The sequence below is a fragment of the Kwoniella bestiolae genome, chromosome 5 (assembly GCF_000512585.2).
Source record: "Kwoniella bestiolae CBS 10118 chromosome 5, complete sequence".
Classification (NCBI taxonomy): Eukaryota; Fungi; Basidiomycota; class Tremellomycetes; order Tremellales; family Cryptococcaceae; genus Kwoniella; species Kwoniella bestiolae.
This window is the reverse complement of record NC_089245.1, coordinates 1,924,301-1,938,289: the sequence shown is the minus strand read 5'-3', so window position 1 is coordinate 1,938,289 and position 13,989 is coordinate 1,924,301. Positions and strand designations below refer to the sequence as shown.

At 46.3% G+C, this 13,989-nt stretch overlaps 9 protein-coding genes across 9 annotated transcripts; 4 read left to right on the top strand and 5 right to left on the bottom strand.

The window, feature by feature from the left end:
* Positions 1 to 87: 87 nt before the first annotated feature.
* Positions 88 to 1,309, bottom strand: I302_107113 (uncharacterized protein; the record flags this gene model as incomplete). The annotated part of the gene is made up of 3 exons (XM_019192236.1): positions 88 to 865; positions 963 to 1,065; positions 1,231 to 1,309. 3 exons carry the CDS (start codon positions 1,307 to 1,309, stop codon positions 88 to 90), a joined length of 960 nt encoding a protein of 319 aa, XP_019045233.1.
* A 319-nt stretch (positions 1,310 to 1,628) lies between these two features.
* On the top strand, positions 1,629 to 3,400 carry I302_107112 (uncharacterized protein; the record flags this gene model as incomplete). Its single annotated transcript, XM_019192237.1, has 8 exons — positions 1,629 to 1,698; positions 1,760 to 1,817; positions 1,893 to 2,070; positions 2,137 to 2,307; positions 2,382 to 2,497; positions 2,571 to 2,767; positions 2,917 to 3,064; positions 3,211 to 3,400. The coding sequence occupies 8 exons, from the start codon at positions 1,629 to 1,631 to the stop codon at positions 3,398 to 3,400; spliced, it is 1,128 nt and encodes a 375-aa protein (XP_019045234.1).
* Positions 3,401 to 3,757: 357 nt separating this feature from the next.
* Positions 3,758 to 4,639, bottom strand: I302_107111 (uncharacterized protein; the record flags this gene model as incomplete). Its single annotated transcript, XM_019192238.1, has 4 exons — positions 3,758 to 3,863; positions 3,976 to 4,095; positions 4,235 to 4,368; positions 4,526 to 4,639. The coding sequence occupies 4 exons, from the start codon at positions 4,637 to 4,639 to the stop codon at positions 3,758 to 3,760; spliced, it is 474 nt and encodes a 157-aa protein (XP_019045235.1).
* A 341-nt stretch (positions 4,640 to 4,980) lies between these two features.
* Positions 4,981 to 5,571, top strand: I302_107110 (uncharacterized protein; the record flags this gene model as incomplete). Its single annotated transcript, XM_019192239.1, has 4 exons — positions 4,981 to 5,052; positions 5,146 to 5,191; positions 5,259 to 5,456; positions 5,510 to 5,571. The coding sequence occupies 4 exons, from the start codon at positions 4,981 to 4,983 to the stop codon at positions 5,569 to 5,571; spliced, it is 378 nt and encodes a 125-aa protein (XP_019045236.1).
* Positions 5,572 to 5,895: 324 nt separating this feature from the next.
* On the bottom strand, positions 5,896 to 6,324 carry I302_107109 (uncharacterized protein; the record flags this gene model as incomplete). Its single annotated transcript, XM_019192240.1, has 1 exon — positions 5,896 to 6,324. One exon carries the CDS (start codon positions 6,322 to 6,324, stop codon positions 5,896 to 5,898), a length of 429 nt encoding a protein of 142 aa, XP_019045237.1.
* A 1,101-nt stretch (positions 6,325 to 7,425) lies between these two features.
* I302_107108 (uncharacterized protein) lies at positions 7,426 to 8,910 on the top strand (the record flags this gene model as incomplete). The annotated part of the gene is made up of 6 exons (XM_019192241.1): positions 7,426 to 7,599; positions 7,672 to 7,715; positions 7,788 to 7,968; positions 8,047 to 8,296; positions 8,353 to 8,481; positions 8,558 to 8,910. The coding sequence occupies 6 exons, from the start codon at positions 7,426 to 7,428 to the stop codon at positions 8,908 to 8,910; spliced, it is 1,131 nt and encodes a 376-aa protein (XP_019045238.1).
* Positions 8,911 to 9,015: 105 nt separating this feature from the next.
* I302_107107 (uncharacterized protein) lies at positions 9,016 to 9,477 on the bottom strand (the record flags this gene model as incomplete). The annotated part of the gene is made up of 3 exons (XM_019192242.1): positions 9,016 to 9,205; positions 9,310 to 9,373; positions 9,441 to 9,477. The coding sequence occupies 3 exons, from the start codon at positions 9,475 to 9,477 to the stop codon at positions 9,016 to 9,018; spliced, it is 291 nt and encodes a 96-aa protein (XP_019045239.1).
* Positions 9,478 to 10,385: 908 nt separating this feature from the next.
* On the top strand, positions 10,386 to 11,435 carry I302_107106 (uncharacterized protein; the record flags this gene model as incomplete). The annotated part of the gene is made up of 1 exon (XM_019192243.1): positions 10,386 to 11,435. The coding sequence occupies one exon, from the start codon at positions 10,386 to 10,388 to the stop codon at positions 11,433 to 11,435; it is 1,050 nt and encodes a 349-aa protein (XP_019045240.1).
* A 123-nt stretch (positions 11,436 to 11,558) lies between these two features.
* I302_107105 (uncharacterized protein) lies at positions 11,559 to 13,733 on the bottom strand (the record flags this gene model as incomplete). Its single annotated transcript, XM_019192244.1, has 7 exons — positions 11,559 to 11,737; positions 11,816 to 11,967; positions 12,082 to 12,441; positions 12,522 to 12,636; positions 12,700 to 12,802; positions 12,862 to 12,938; positions 13,034 to 13,733. 7 exons carry the CDS (start codon positions 13,731 to 13,733, stop codon positions 11,559 to 11,561), a joined length of 1,686 nt encoding a protein of 561 aa, XP_019045241.1.
* Positions 13,734 to 13,989: the final 256 nt, after the last annotated feature.

The window sequence follows — 13,989 nt, the reverse complement described above, 5'->3', positions numbered from 1 at the left end:
CAAAAGTAAACATAACAACATTGGTTTACTATCTTACAAGTGTACATATTGATCCTCTGAGGCAGCTCATACCTGGTCCGAACTTGCTCAGGCGCTCTTTTTCTTTTTCTTCTTCTTCCTCTCCGTCTCGATCCCTTCATCAGCATCTCCGCTTTTACTCTCCTTTCTTGTCCATACTTCGCTATTCTGCTCGCCACTCGCCTTCTGTTTCCGTTTACGTTTCTTCTCTGCTTTTGTTGTCGATGCACTATTTTCCAGGTCGCCTGCTTCCGCTAATTCCCCTTCGTCCTGTTTCCGCTTTTTCTTCTTTTTGTCACTCTTCACTTCTGACATGTTTTTACCCTCCCCTTCTGCCATTCTGATCTTCCCTTTCTCAGCCTTCCGTCTGGCCTTCTCCGCTTTCCTGGCTCGTCTCTCCTCCGTGCTCTCTTCCTCTTTAGCCTTGCCTTTTCCCTTTTCCCTCTTCTTCCCCTTCCTATCAGACTTGACGATCTCCTCATCCACCGCCACTCCAGCCATCCTCGATGGGCCAGCATCCGAAAGAGCCTCTTCAACCTCCTCAACGTCTTTTGGAGTGTTCACCCCACTCGCACTCCCACCCGACTCCTCCTCATCAGACTCCTTGATATGCAGTACCTTTCCCCTCAAAAACCTAGAATACAACCCTCTCCTAGCCAGTTCCCGTCCAGCCCGAGCAGCAGCGTTGATCGATAATTTCGGTTTGGCGACGATGAGCTCATGAGGCTTCGAGATGATTCTTCCCTTGGTATCTGCTTGGACAGGGGGTGGAGCCCAGGATGAGGGGCCAGGAGATACTGATGGGGAGGGGGAGGAGAAGAGGGAGGCAGCTGTGGCTGCGAAGATACTATAACATAAAGTCAGCGTAAGTATCTAGTGGAAGATCAAATCATCTGACATGTAATATCTAAGGAAGGCTATTGATGAAGAAACAGACAACTCACTGGTCCCAGAATGGTACAGCCTCGTCTCGATCTTTACCTATACCTGATAATGTCTTTTTCTGGACCACAGCTAGAGGTTTGATCGCATGGCCATGTTTGAGAGCTAAACGGAAAATAATAGATTCAGATCAGTTACACATCATACTACTGCAGTTGGGAAAGTTTCATGAAGGGTCGTTGCTGGGGGTTACTGCTTGTATCGTGAAAGTGTTTCGGTCACAACGATGATGTAGTTGAGTATCACTTGATGCGGGATTGCGATACTCACCAGTTCCCTTCCCTTTCCACCCGTGCTTATGCAAGTGAGCGGCTGGATCGAACTTTGACTTCTTATGAATCGCGACCATGATTGTTTTGGTTCTTATCTGAAGACAATTTTATGGATGAAGCCAGAGCAGAGATGGGAAAGCAATGGCAAAAACAACAACAAAAGACGCAGACGAACAGTCAAGTGGACCTCTCTCCGGTTTAAGAATCTGGAAATTTAGTCAGCCTGATAAACTATCCCATCAAGCGTTCCTCGCTCAGACTTTGCTGTCAGGCACACTTTGACTTCGCTATAAGAAGTTGAACATGAGATTTCGCAATGATGACCTCCTTCTTTCCACTCTTCTTCTCCTCCCTCCTCTAAATAGATCATACAACCTATCAGACATCTCCCTCAATATGACTCAACCCCAACCCGAAGCTTCCTCCTCCAGCTCTCAGGTCCAGCAAAACGGCCACATCACAGAAGGTGAGCTACCAGGTGTCCGTACGTTCTCAATCCTCCTTTAGCTAACACCGTACTCTGGCAGATGAAGCATCATTGTACGACCGACAAATCAGACTATGGGGTCTAGAAGCTCAGAATCGGTATGTTCTTTCATATTTTCACCTTCCCAGTATTGCTTTTGCAGCTGAAAAGAAGCTGATTGATGCCTTGGATAGAATGCGTTCATCCACGGTCCTGATCTTGAATCTCCGAGGTCTGGCCCACGAAACAATCAAGAACCTGGTCTTAGCTGGGATAGGACGACTCATCGTGGCTGATGATAGTGTCGTATCGGAGGAGGATCTGAGTACAGGTTTCCTGTTCAGAGAAGAGGAAGGTGCGGTCGGACAGAATGTCAGTTAACCGATCCTCTAAACGATTGTTAATCTGAGGGCGTTGAGCTGATGTGATAATCTGCAGAGGACCAAAGCTGCTTTACCTCAGATATCATCACTCAACCCTTTAGTTTCATTGACAGCTTTTGAGACGCTCTCGCCGTTCGTCGGAGGAAGCGAGGGTGAAATTGTGGATCTGCTAAAGACGGAGAAGGTGGACGTGGTGGTTGCTTGTGATTTACCGAAATCTCAACTGGTGAGCTAGCTCTTTATGTCTTTTAAGATACAATCAACTCATATTCTGTTGATGTTTTTGACGAACCATCGTAGGAAGTTATAGATGAAGCTTCTAGAAAAGCAGGAACGATGTTCTACGCTGCTGGGACATATGGGTTTTACGGTTACGTTTTCGCAGATTTGGGTGAATCGTATGAATACGTATACAAGTGAGTTTCGTATCTCTACACTTCTGATGTTCTTGAGTATGATAGCATCTGAATGCTGACGTCTGTGACACAGCAAAAAAGCGACTCCCGAAGACCCTTCTCCCGGCTTGGCCAAGAAGACCTTGTCCTATTCATCCCTTACTCAGGCGTTGACACCTACGAATTGGAGTAAACCAGCCTCACAGGCTGAGCAGGGCGGAAGTCCGTATAGGGGTTTGACGAAGAATGAAACCAAGGTTGCGGCTCCTGGAGTTATATTGGGTTTGTTAGGTGAGTAACGCATGGATTTATTGGGATAAGTTGGGCAATCTGTTTTACGCCATGATTCACATGGCTTTCTGTCATCATCCCAATTTACCGTAGCTTGACTTCCGATAGGGACGATGCATAAGGTTGTAGCTAATCTCATTCGTTTACAGCATTATGGGAATACGAGACGAAGAATGGGATATTACCTCAAGGTGGGGAAGGGCAGATAAGTGAAATTACCGAGAGCGCAGAGAGGTTTAGAGTGGAACTGGGCGTGAACCCAAAGACCATACCGTCTGTGGATAAGGACCTCATATCGTAAGTATATCCACGTATTTGAGTGACGGATGGCCATCAAACCTACCTCATATCCGCTGCCTCCCCACTTTCCTATCTACATGGTTTCCTACAGATCTACCTGTTATAATTCAAGAGATATCGCTAAATCTGATATTTCTGTTCAGTCATCTTGCCTCACATGCCACTCACTTCTTCCCCCCGACTCTGGCAGTCTTAGGAGGTTTACTCGCTCAAGATGTGCTTCGAGCGTTAAGTAGGAAAGACCGTCCGATTGTTAATCTATTATCGGTCGATACTATGGGTAGTGTGGGTGTCGTAGGTCGATGGGCGATGGGTGATGGTGTGGACGTGTAGGTGAACATCAAGTCAAGATGATTGCTCAGATAGAAAGTGAAGATGACAAGAAGCTAGATGATGATGTGTTAATACATTTGTAATATAGTACAACAATCATGCAGATAATCATAATCCAACTCCAACGTGCGGGATGATCTGGCTGATCTTTTCCTATAATCTTCTGTATAACCACCATTTGGCCTGACCTCAAAGCGGAGGAAAAGTAATACACAGGTTTTGTTTTCGTGCTGCGGTGGACTCGTGCCCTGGTTGAGTCTTGGTTTGCTCACTCGCGACCGGTATGCGGTTGAGTTGAGAGGGATGTCGTATGATTGATGAGACCAGATGTTTGGCTTCCAGAGTCTGTGGTATGTATTATCCGTCATCTTCATCATGACTCGGTTGATTCTCCTTGACGTCCTTCTTGTCATCACCTTTGGTATCGTCTTTGACTGCTGTCGGTGGGGGTTTCTCGACCCGCCTAAAAGGAAGGGTTGAAGGGTCAGCCATCGTACAGAGTCTGGGAAGGTGAAGTAGGTGATATCTCGTGTACGGGCAGAAGAAATGAGAATGAATAGTATGATTGGACATACCATGTCTCATGATGTTTGATACCGACTCTCATGAGTTCGTTGATAAACCCAGGATCTGCCAGTCTCTCTCTGAATAGTTCGGATTGGAGGAGAGTAAGGTATATTAGGGATGTGGGGTATCTTCATACATTAGCGGGATATTAGCTCATCACTCTTATGATGTTTATGAGCGGTAGATCACTGAATTTCGTAGACCAAAGAAGGGATCTCTCTCGGTTTGGAATGAAGGTCTGTAAATTGCATGAAGATGGGAACATACACGATGAATTTGACGTATTCTGGCTTTCTCCAGTACTCCAGGTACTTCAAGTAATTTATGAATGTCTTTTTGGTAAAGTATCCTTGGGTGGAGAGGGAATGAAGGTACTGGGGGTTCGAGAGACATTGGATGAACTGTTGAAGCGATTAGCTGGTATGTTCATAAAACATTCCGATTCGAGTATGTTCAGAAGAGTAATTGCGATCGATGAAGTCTTCTCTTGCCCATACTGTGCTTCTATCTGAGGACTGAGGACTCATGAGAAGGTAGGAGAAGTAGATAAGGACCCACCTCCAACTCTGCTTGGAACCTTATGAGATTATCCTCTTTCTCCTTCGACCTTGCGGGTGCGTCGGTGCCGTCTGGGAGACATGGGGGAGGTAAGATGGTGGGGTACTGCTGCATCTTGAGTGTTGATGTTCTGAGCGCTTTCTTGACAAGTGATATAACTTATGTTATCATATTGCGAATACTTGAGAACACATCGTATACATCTGCGAGTGAAAGAGGAGAGAACACTAGTTCTACGAAGGAGAGTGAAGGTGAAACGCGGAGTTGAGCTTGATCTCCGTGCACAGTCCCATTAATAACCGTGACTGTCTTTCTCTTTCCTTCTCCCTATATAACATGTCCACTCAACTTTCTTCCTCTCTTTCCTTCCTTCACTTTCGTTTGCATCATGTCATATGACCTATATGCCACCCCAAAACCCAGCTCTGATACTTCATAATCACTAATTCCGTAAGATGGACAACATCATCCACCACACTGACAACCTCACCGAAGAAGCGTTCAAAGACCGAATCCGACTTGCCCTGGTGCGTTTCGACTCTTCCTCCTTTTAGGATTTAGGGGGTGCTTCTGCTCATCGTACAATACTTCGATTGACATGATACTAATAACTTCCTTAGGCAATGACAATGATCAAACTGAAACCTCCCAACATATCTATGAAAGGTACATCTGACAATCATTAACCCCACTGATCCCGCTCACCACAAACTGAATGCATACTAATTTGCAGACTTCCTATACGACTTTCGAGGATACATCCGAGCGAGACGATCTAGCACAAACACCGAGAATGATCCGTATGCACCTGTGGGGGAGATGGACGATATGAGGAGAATTATGGAGATCATGAAGTACGAGATTGATCGATTGAAGGAGGATATGAAGGGGGAGGTCAAGGGAGGGGCAGATGAGAAGGCTGAGAAACATGGTGTGTTTGTTGGGTGTTGAGATGATGTCCTTGCTGATTGAAGTAAGTTATAGATCCGGAAACGACGGTAAACAGGGATGGGGAGAGGAAGGCTAAGAGACGTAAGACCGTTTGAGCGGGGTAAGCCTGATTTATGCCTTCATTGCCGACCATGTGAAGTGGATCTTAGATTCAAACTGACGTCAAATCATATCACTGTTTCCAGCGGTGGTTCACTTGCCTCTGATAAAGGTCTCACGGTCGACAAGACCTCTTTTGTAGTCAGAAGATTAATGTAGCTGTACATACCAAAGGAGAAAAGTTGTAATGTCTGATCAGGTCTGTGTACGTACATACCAGGTTATGTACCAAAGAGAAGTTTTGTAGAAGCTATTTATTGTATATCTATGCATCTATGTTATCCATCTATAAACCCTTCCTAGCGTTCCATCACTCCAAATCACGGATGCACTCTCCTCCTTCTCCTTCTTCTACTTCTCGAGCTATCCATGACGACCGTTCTACCTCCCTCAAAAACCTTCTTCCCTTCTTCCAACTTATCACCAGCGGGAAGACTGGTCTCCGGCTTTAAGAGGGAGTCTTCATCCTGCTTCTGTACCGCCTTTTCGACAGTATGTAGCACCCCGCTCATCCACAGGTGATCGTCGATCCCTGCTCCTGTCTCCACACGATTGATATTCCCCGTTTGATGCGTTTGGAAGCGAACATCTGAAGGTGAGTTGATGTGCTCGGTAGGATGGATGATTGGGGAAGTGGTGGATTGCATGATGCTCGTGAGGGGTTGGGTGGGTGGTCTTGTAGGTGTGGGTTGAGCTGATATTAGGGGTATGAACAGTAGGATAAAGGGAAGGTAGGCGTCGAGCAACATCGTTGGTTTGGTAATTCAAGGGCGGTGCAACTGGGTGAAGTGTAATATGGAATCTGAGTGATAGTCGAGAGAAGGCGACGGTACTGCTGATTGGTATTATCTGCTGATGAATGTTTTATACGATACAGCTATATGCTGTAGAGTCGCTTCAGAAGAAGTCGAATTACAAATCGGAGAAGGTCGAAGTCTGGGTTGTTCCTTTCTGTTCAGAGGGTTTATACCTTTGTCATCTTTATATCCCCCTTTCCCAGATTCGCATGTTCCTTTCTGCTTTTGTGATGTTTCAGCATTAACTCTTCGGTATGCATAATGTTCTGTGGTTTCACTCTGGAAGAGACCCAAGGATGGAAATGACCTAACCAGATGGGAATGTATTATAGACTCAGAACGGCAAGTTCCCTTAGCAGGGCTGCCGTTCAGTAATACAGGAGCGAAGAGGGTAGTCTAGAAGGGATGGTGTTCAGATAAGGCGATAGTCATGTAGTACTACAAGGTTCAGATGATTCAGTCGAAATTGAGACACTTTGTTCGGCTTAGGCTTTATTCCGCAAGGGTGACGAAACACAATTGGGATTCTGACTGAGCATGAACGCTGTTCTACTAACTCCCCAATTGGCATTGACACTTTCAGAGGTAAGTGACTCCCTCTCCCCTGCGAGATAGCAGGCCATGCCTACGATACTAAGCATCACCACACCGTACTGCAATGGTCTTGCGTGAAGTCCCATAATCTGCCAAATCCAGTCGAGCGCCAACTTCTCAATAACTCACTTGGTCTGCTTCTCATTGGTAGCGAGGAGAATCAGATTTTCACTCATCATCGGTTTTATGTGCCCTACCAAATCATCCCGCCAAGCTGACTGTAGCATGTATGCACTGCCTGCCATGAGAGATGTCATCTCCAGCTTTGACTGTTTCTGCTCAGATGCCACAACGAGCAGATGAGGTCCGTGCACCATCTTTTGCCACCCAACTCCCTCCACATTGACTCGACCGAAAACAAAAACAAATGTTCAATTCTTCGTCGTCTTCTTCGTTTCATTCTTTCCTTCTCTGTGATCCATCAAAATCCTCGCAACCTCGCAATCCAAGACCGTCGTCATGCCCATACCCATACCCACCTCATCTGAGGAAGCAGAGTTATTTCCTACCCTCACTCGCGCACAGATAGACTCCGCAAGGACCTCGGCATGGTACGATACCTTTGAGGATATCACTTTTGATAGTACCGTCATTGATCTGGCGGGTCTAGGGGAGGAGGAAGAGTTTCTTCATGTAAGATATGCTGATTCTCCTGAGTCCTCGATACCTTGGATAGGATTAACAGAGCTGACGCTGCGATCATAGTGGTTGGAAGCTGATTCGATATTCCTCCCTGAGGGCAGTGAAGGGTGAGTCTGTCTCCTACTTCAGCGTCTGGTAGTACAGCCGGTTCAAGAGCTGAATGGTGTCTTTCTGTACAGTCGATATGTCTCTGAGACCTCTTCATCAACTCGTCAGAGATCAACTTCCAACGCCTCTTCGTCCAGCTCATCATCCGACGCACCGGAATATCATCTACCCAAATTGAACGCAGCTATTAGAGAAGTGATAGAGAAGTACGATGGAGCGGTGTTTCCAAAACTCAACTGGACTGCTCCGAAGGTGTGTAGCTCTTCTCCATTTATGCAGTATACTTAACGAATTGTCAAATTGAGTTTATTGCATTGTCGACTGTTTTAGGACGCAGCGTTCATCCTCCCCCAAACAGCTTCCGGACCACTCCACTGCACTTCTCCCTCAGACGTGTACCTACTCCTCAAATCTAGCGACTTCATATCTCATGATCTGGATCCGCAAAGAGCGTATGCTGGATGCGATGAAGAAGCGCAGGGTGGTAGCAGACCTAAGTTGGAATTGGTGTTGAAGAGGTTTCTGGATGTGAATCCTTCGAGGGAAATTAGGTGTTTTGTGCGGAATAATACTTTGATAGGTCAGTTAACAAACAATAGATCTATTCTGACTCAGCTGACAGGGAGATTGTTGTAGGTATCACACAACGGGATAGTGTATTTTACGACCATCTGCAATTGGAGGATCCTAGGACGAAGATATGTGATACGGTTAGGGCGTTTTGGGAGGACGAGATCAGGGAGAATTATGGTGGTGGACACGATTGTAAGTCCCATGTCGAGGTCATTGTCTCAACCGGTCGATTCAAGTCTCATCAAACTAAATACTTTATGAAACACAGACATATTCGATCTATACCTCTCCCCTAACCTCGATTCCGCCCAGATAATAGATTTCCAGCCCTACCGACCCTCCGTCGACCCCTTATTGTTCACTTACGAAGAACTACTCTCGATCCTCAACTCATCTCTTCAGCCCTTATCTTCATCATCTGATGCTCTTGAGACACAAAGAGACAGACTACCGATATTCCGAATTATAGATTCCCAAGCACACCCCTCGACCTCTAGGAACGCTCCGACGTATCAGAGCAATATGATGCCGCTGGAGATGATAGAGCTGAGTCAGGGGAGGAATATGCAGGAGTTCAAAGAGGCTTGGGACGAGGCTGTGGCGGGAGGTATGACTGAGTGATCTTATGGTATACATATACGTGAGTCACGGATGTACAGTATGCATATGTCAACAATGCATTGCATTGGGTTTATCCTGACCACAACGCCTTCTTATATGTTAAACCTAATCCTTCTTCACCTTCCCGGTGATCCTTCCAGCACTGGCTGACTCCACTTCTGTGGCTGGAACCGCCAAACGCTCGGTGGGTGGGCTGGGTAGAGCATCGATGAAAGCGGGTAAGGGGTCCTTGGGATGCAAAGCGCATGCGCTGGTGTTACTTCCTAGAGAATTGGGTGTCGACTTCTTCTCACTCCTGCAATATCAATGATCCATGACGAGGGTGAGCTCTGATCATCACACTGACAAGGATGTTTTAAGATACCAAATGAAATGAAGATGAAGTTGGTCTGAACTTACCCCCGTTCTAGCTCAAGCTGTTTCGCCGAGCGGAAAGTGATTTTGAGTCCTTCTTCGTCGGCACCTGTATTCCCTTCGCGGATCAGCTCGATCGATTGGGACAGGGGGACATGGACATGAGTATTGCTTACTGGAAGAGACTTCTTGAATTGGAGTTGGAGAAGACATTGTATCGTTGTTCTGATGTTACTCGTTTATCGCTAGTCAAGTTGATTTTTATACTGCTTGGTTTGTCGCTGATGGCTTGCTGTATTGTGGATGTATATGAGTGATCAGAAAAATCCCAAGGCCTTATATACCTTCTCCTGATGACAAAGTTAAGTTGATCCAAAGCTCGGAAGAGGGTACAAAGCAGCGAGGCTTGCGATCGACCGGTAAACTGTAAACGGAATGACGACGATCCAATCGACTGAAAGTACAAAGGAGGTGATAGGAGGTTTGTTGTGATCGAGATCGGAAAATGAAAGGTCAAACTGTGTTTCGGTCCTTGTGAAAGGACAGGGGTTATGGGAGATGAGTCGTTGTATCGAGTCATCAGCGGTTTCGATTTCTAGCCGTTAAGAGGACGATACTGTAGGGTACGAGATGGGTTGTTCCCCATCATATCGCCTTCGCATGGACGTAGCGGATCGTTTGGAAGAGGAACCTGGTAAAGTCGAGATCAGATAACAGGGACAAGACTTCAAGTAGAGCTGCTCGTTCTATATAACTTGCCCAATTCATTGTGTGCTGAAAACCACGCCATCAGTCGGACCAACCTCTCTTACTGTATACAGTACTTGCCAGCTTCGACACTCACCTACGATAATGGGTTTGACCATGATGTGACGCACTCCGATGATGTCGGTGTACAGTGCATTATCGATCCTTTGATGATGATCGTTTTCAGATCTTTAGGAAGGCTTGGAGACGGGTTCCATGCGCTACGCCGGATCAACCAAGCTGAGCTGTCGTCTTTCGTTCATGCTTGGCAATGAGTCAAAGTAAGTTTGCTGAGATGTTTGGCAGCTTATTCATTTGCTCTTGACCTTTGGCATTCGAACACGGATTTGCCAGACGTCGATCCGATCAATGTTATGGCGCTCAACAATAACACTGACCAATGCGGATTCCCAGTCCGGGATGATAACTTTCCCGTTCCGGACAGTAAAAGCGGCGAAGATGTTCAGAGCTATATTGAACCCTCGTCGTCAAGCTGGAATGAGCAAGACCTCCAAGGTCCGCCATGGATGTTCACCTATCCCCTACCTACATCCCATACCACACCCCTAACCCTGGACTCGCCCGCAATCATTCAAACACCCCCCGGAAGTGACACCACGATCAACCCAGCTATCTTATCTTTCAACAGCAGTCCCCACATCAACGTAGAGTCGATTCCGATGTCATCAACGCAGTCCTACGACTGGCCTTCATTCGCCAGGAAGATCTTTCAGGAATTGAACATACAAGGTTCATTCCCTTGTGCGAGGTGGTACCAATCCGGTCAGAACGCCAAAGGAGAATATACGACTTACAAGATGCCCAAACCCTTACCCAGGACTGAAGAATCGTTGAATATGGTAGTATGTGAGAGTATGTCAGGCCACTCAGTAATCCTCAAGTACCCACGTCTGTCTACGTTCGGTTCCCTCGGTGGGGTTAGTAATACGAGGAACGACGAGGAATCGGTTCAAAAGTCTTTCAAGGCTGATGGAATGCTGGTATGGCTCAGCGCCCACTCTCAGGCAATCACCGATAATGCATCGAAAGGATATAAAAACGTATTTACCAAGATCGTTGAGAATGAGACGACCGGAGAATCTTGTGTCAGTCGACAGACGGACAGAAGGTATTTTAGAGAAAAGCCTCTTAAATTGTTATCGCTCGTGGCTAGTCATATTTGTCACACTTATCGGAACGATCTTGGCACGCTGACGATAAGGGATCTTGAGGAATACCCAGAGATCATGAAGGAGCTTTTGTTGGATGGGACGAGGGCGTTGTTGGAGGAAGCTTCGAAAGATGAGAGATGGGGGATCGTTTCCACCGAGGGGGAGAGGACGGAGTCTGCATCAAGTGGGAAAAAAGTGTGCAAGGTGCAGAAGAAGAAGTCGGGAGGAGGCTCTGGTAAGAAGAAAAAGTGAGTACCACAGACATATGGGAATCTGATATGATATGAGGTGTGTTTTACATGCATTATATACAACAAGATATATCAAGCCGAGTTGCAAGATATCCAGATGATACCGCAAGATTCGCAATCACTCCTATTCCTGCTCTTCCTCTCCCTCGTCCCCACTGATAGCCTCGCGCTTGGTCGTCACTTTCTCATCTCCGTCGATCTCATCCTCCTCATCGGAGCTGTCAATCTCGGGTTTACTAGGCTTCTTCGGATGACTGATCTGTCCAAGAGACTCGGCAGTTTTGCGCAGTTGTATCATCAGATCTGCGATTCCGATCAATGTATATGAGTCCGAGTCAGATACTTTGACAAGGTATATTGCATGGACAGAATTATGCTCACCTGCGAATTTCAGATTTTGAGCTCCTTCTATCTTCTCTTTCAACCTATAATACATCTGTCTGACTTGGTGCGTCGTGAGATGTTTCAAACTATCATCCTGCACTTCTTTCCAATTTATATGTTTTTCAGAGGGGTAATTGAGCGCTTCGAGTCTATGTGCAAATGAAAGTCAGATCCACATGCACTGTCGCAGTTCATTACAACCAGCTACATCCCTGTCGTCCCCTGGGGTGGACTCAGCAATATGAAGAGAAGAATAGACTCACCTGCTGATCAACTTGTAGTCATTCTCCCTCTCATGTCCTTTCTCCCATCCGAAAGATACCTTCGGATAAATCTCGTCCGTCCATTTCTTCCTACACTGCACTACAGTCCTCGTACCTCCCATCTCTTTGACCACCAATTCCCAAGGTATCCCATCAGATTCCATCTCGTCCCTTCCCAAAGACCTGTTCATCTTCTTAATACATTGTACTAACTTCTTCTCTTCCTCTTCGGTCCATTCTCCCGTTTTACGGGTATGTCGATGTTGTAATTCCTTGGTGTACCTATCTCGACAATCGTGGTACGTCCTTTCCACTAGCTCGGCGATTTTACCCCATTGATTTGGATGTAGGTCGTACGCTCTACAAGGGGGACGATATCATCAGCTATCAGTATTTTGGATGATCAGAAGATATATCTCAGAATCTATAACTCGACTCACTGTATCAACATAGCATCCTCCTCTGGCGTGAAATGACCTTTATGACCCCAGGGATTATACATTCTTTGTACCATCTTGAGCACATATCTACCTGGTCGACCGGGACATGCGGCAGCTGTAAAATCACAGATATCAGCTGAGACTCGAATTTTGTCCGGTCTCCGGGAAGCCAACTGACCCAAATCAAGCCAGAATGTCTGCCAGCCATCTCTACCCGTCGGGAAAGTGGTAGTGGTAGCCATAATAGTGTCGATGAGCTGGTTCTCGTCCAGCTTGTGCACCTACGATCACATTCAAGATCAGCTTATTGCACGTAAAGTATGAGCTGGTCCCAGCTGACCTTTTTATACGTGTCCAGCGTTTTCCTGAGTGATATTTTCTCGTCCTCTGTGAGTTTACCTTTCTTGTACTGTAAGACTGCAAATCCAACGATGTATCAGTACAATCCCATCTGAGAAACCTGCATAGCAAATCCAACTTCAGAGATACTAGAACGGAACATATAAACCCACCTCCTATCCTCTCCAGCCTCCTGAGTTCAATATCCGATACCCAATTACTAGACAACCATTCCTCCACGGCCTTCTGATCTGTCAATCTAGCTTTCAAGGTTACATCATCTATCTTATCATCAGATTTTCGCTTCGGTGTCCTAGGTCTAGAGGAAGATGGAGTGGAAGAGGGTTGTCTAACCGGTTTAGCAGTCAGGAAAGATCGTTTACTAGGGGATGGGGTGGAAGGGCCAGCTTGAGAGAGCGTTTTCAGAGGAGTCGTCTGAGATCTCCCAGGTTGTTTCTTGACTTGCGTGGGGGGTTCAACGGGAGGTACAGCCATCTTGGATGATACTTGTTTCTTCTTCAAAGATTCTCCATTGACGATAGCTTGAGATGCCTCGGATTTCCTAGCTTTCCGCTCAAATTTTTCGGCCTTTCGTTTAGCTTTCTCCTCTTTACTCTCCTTCGGCTTCTTCACTTTCTCCCCTTCCTTCGCCGTATCATCTACTATTGGGCTGTCATTGAAGACCCCGTCGTTCCCCTGCACTGGTACTGCAACTTCATGGCCTTTCGCCTGCTTGTCCTTCTTTAGCTTCTTGGCTTCTCGCCTGGCCTCCTTCTCTTCTCGTGATCGTTTCTTCTTGGGGGCAGGTTCTGGCGAAAGCGATGATTCAGGAGGGGGAGGAGCGGCGTTGAGTCCCAGATTGATCCCTTCCATTTCGATGACTTTTGTACTCGTCCAGTGGGTTTATGAGGACTCAAGATGTATGCAGAGATGGGTGTATAAAGCGTATATACTGGACAGAGAGGGGTGTTGGATTGTTGAAATTTATTTTTTGTTTTCATCTTTCATCATCGTAGTAGTTGTGTTGTGATGACAAGTCACGTGACTCACTCGAATGAGTTGCTCTTTTCGAGTTTACATTCTTTCTTCTCATCTTCTCTGTTTAGCTTTCCACCCTCATCCTCGTATC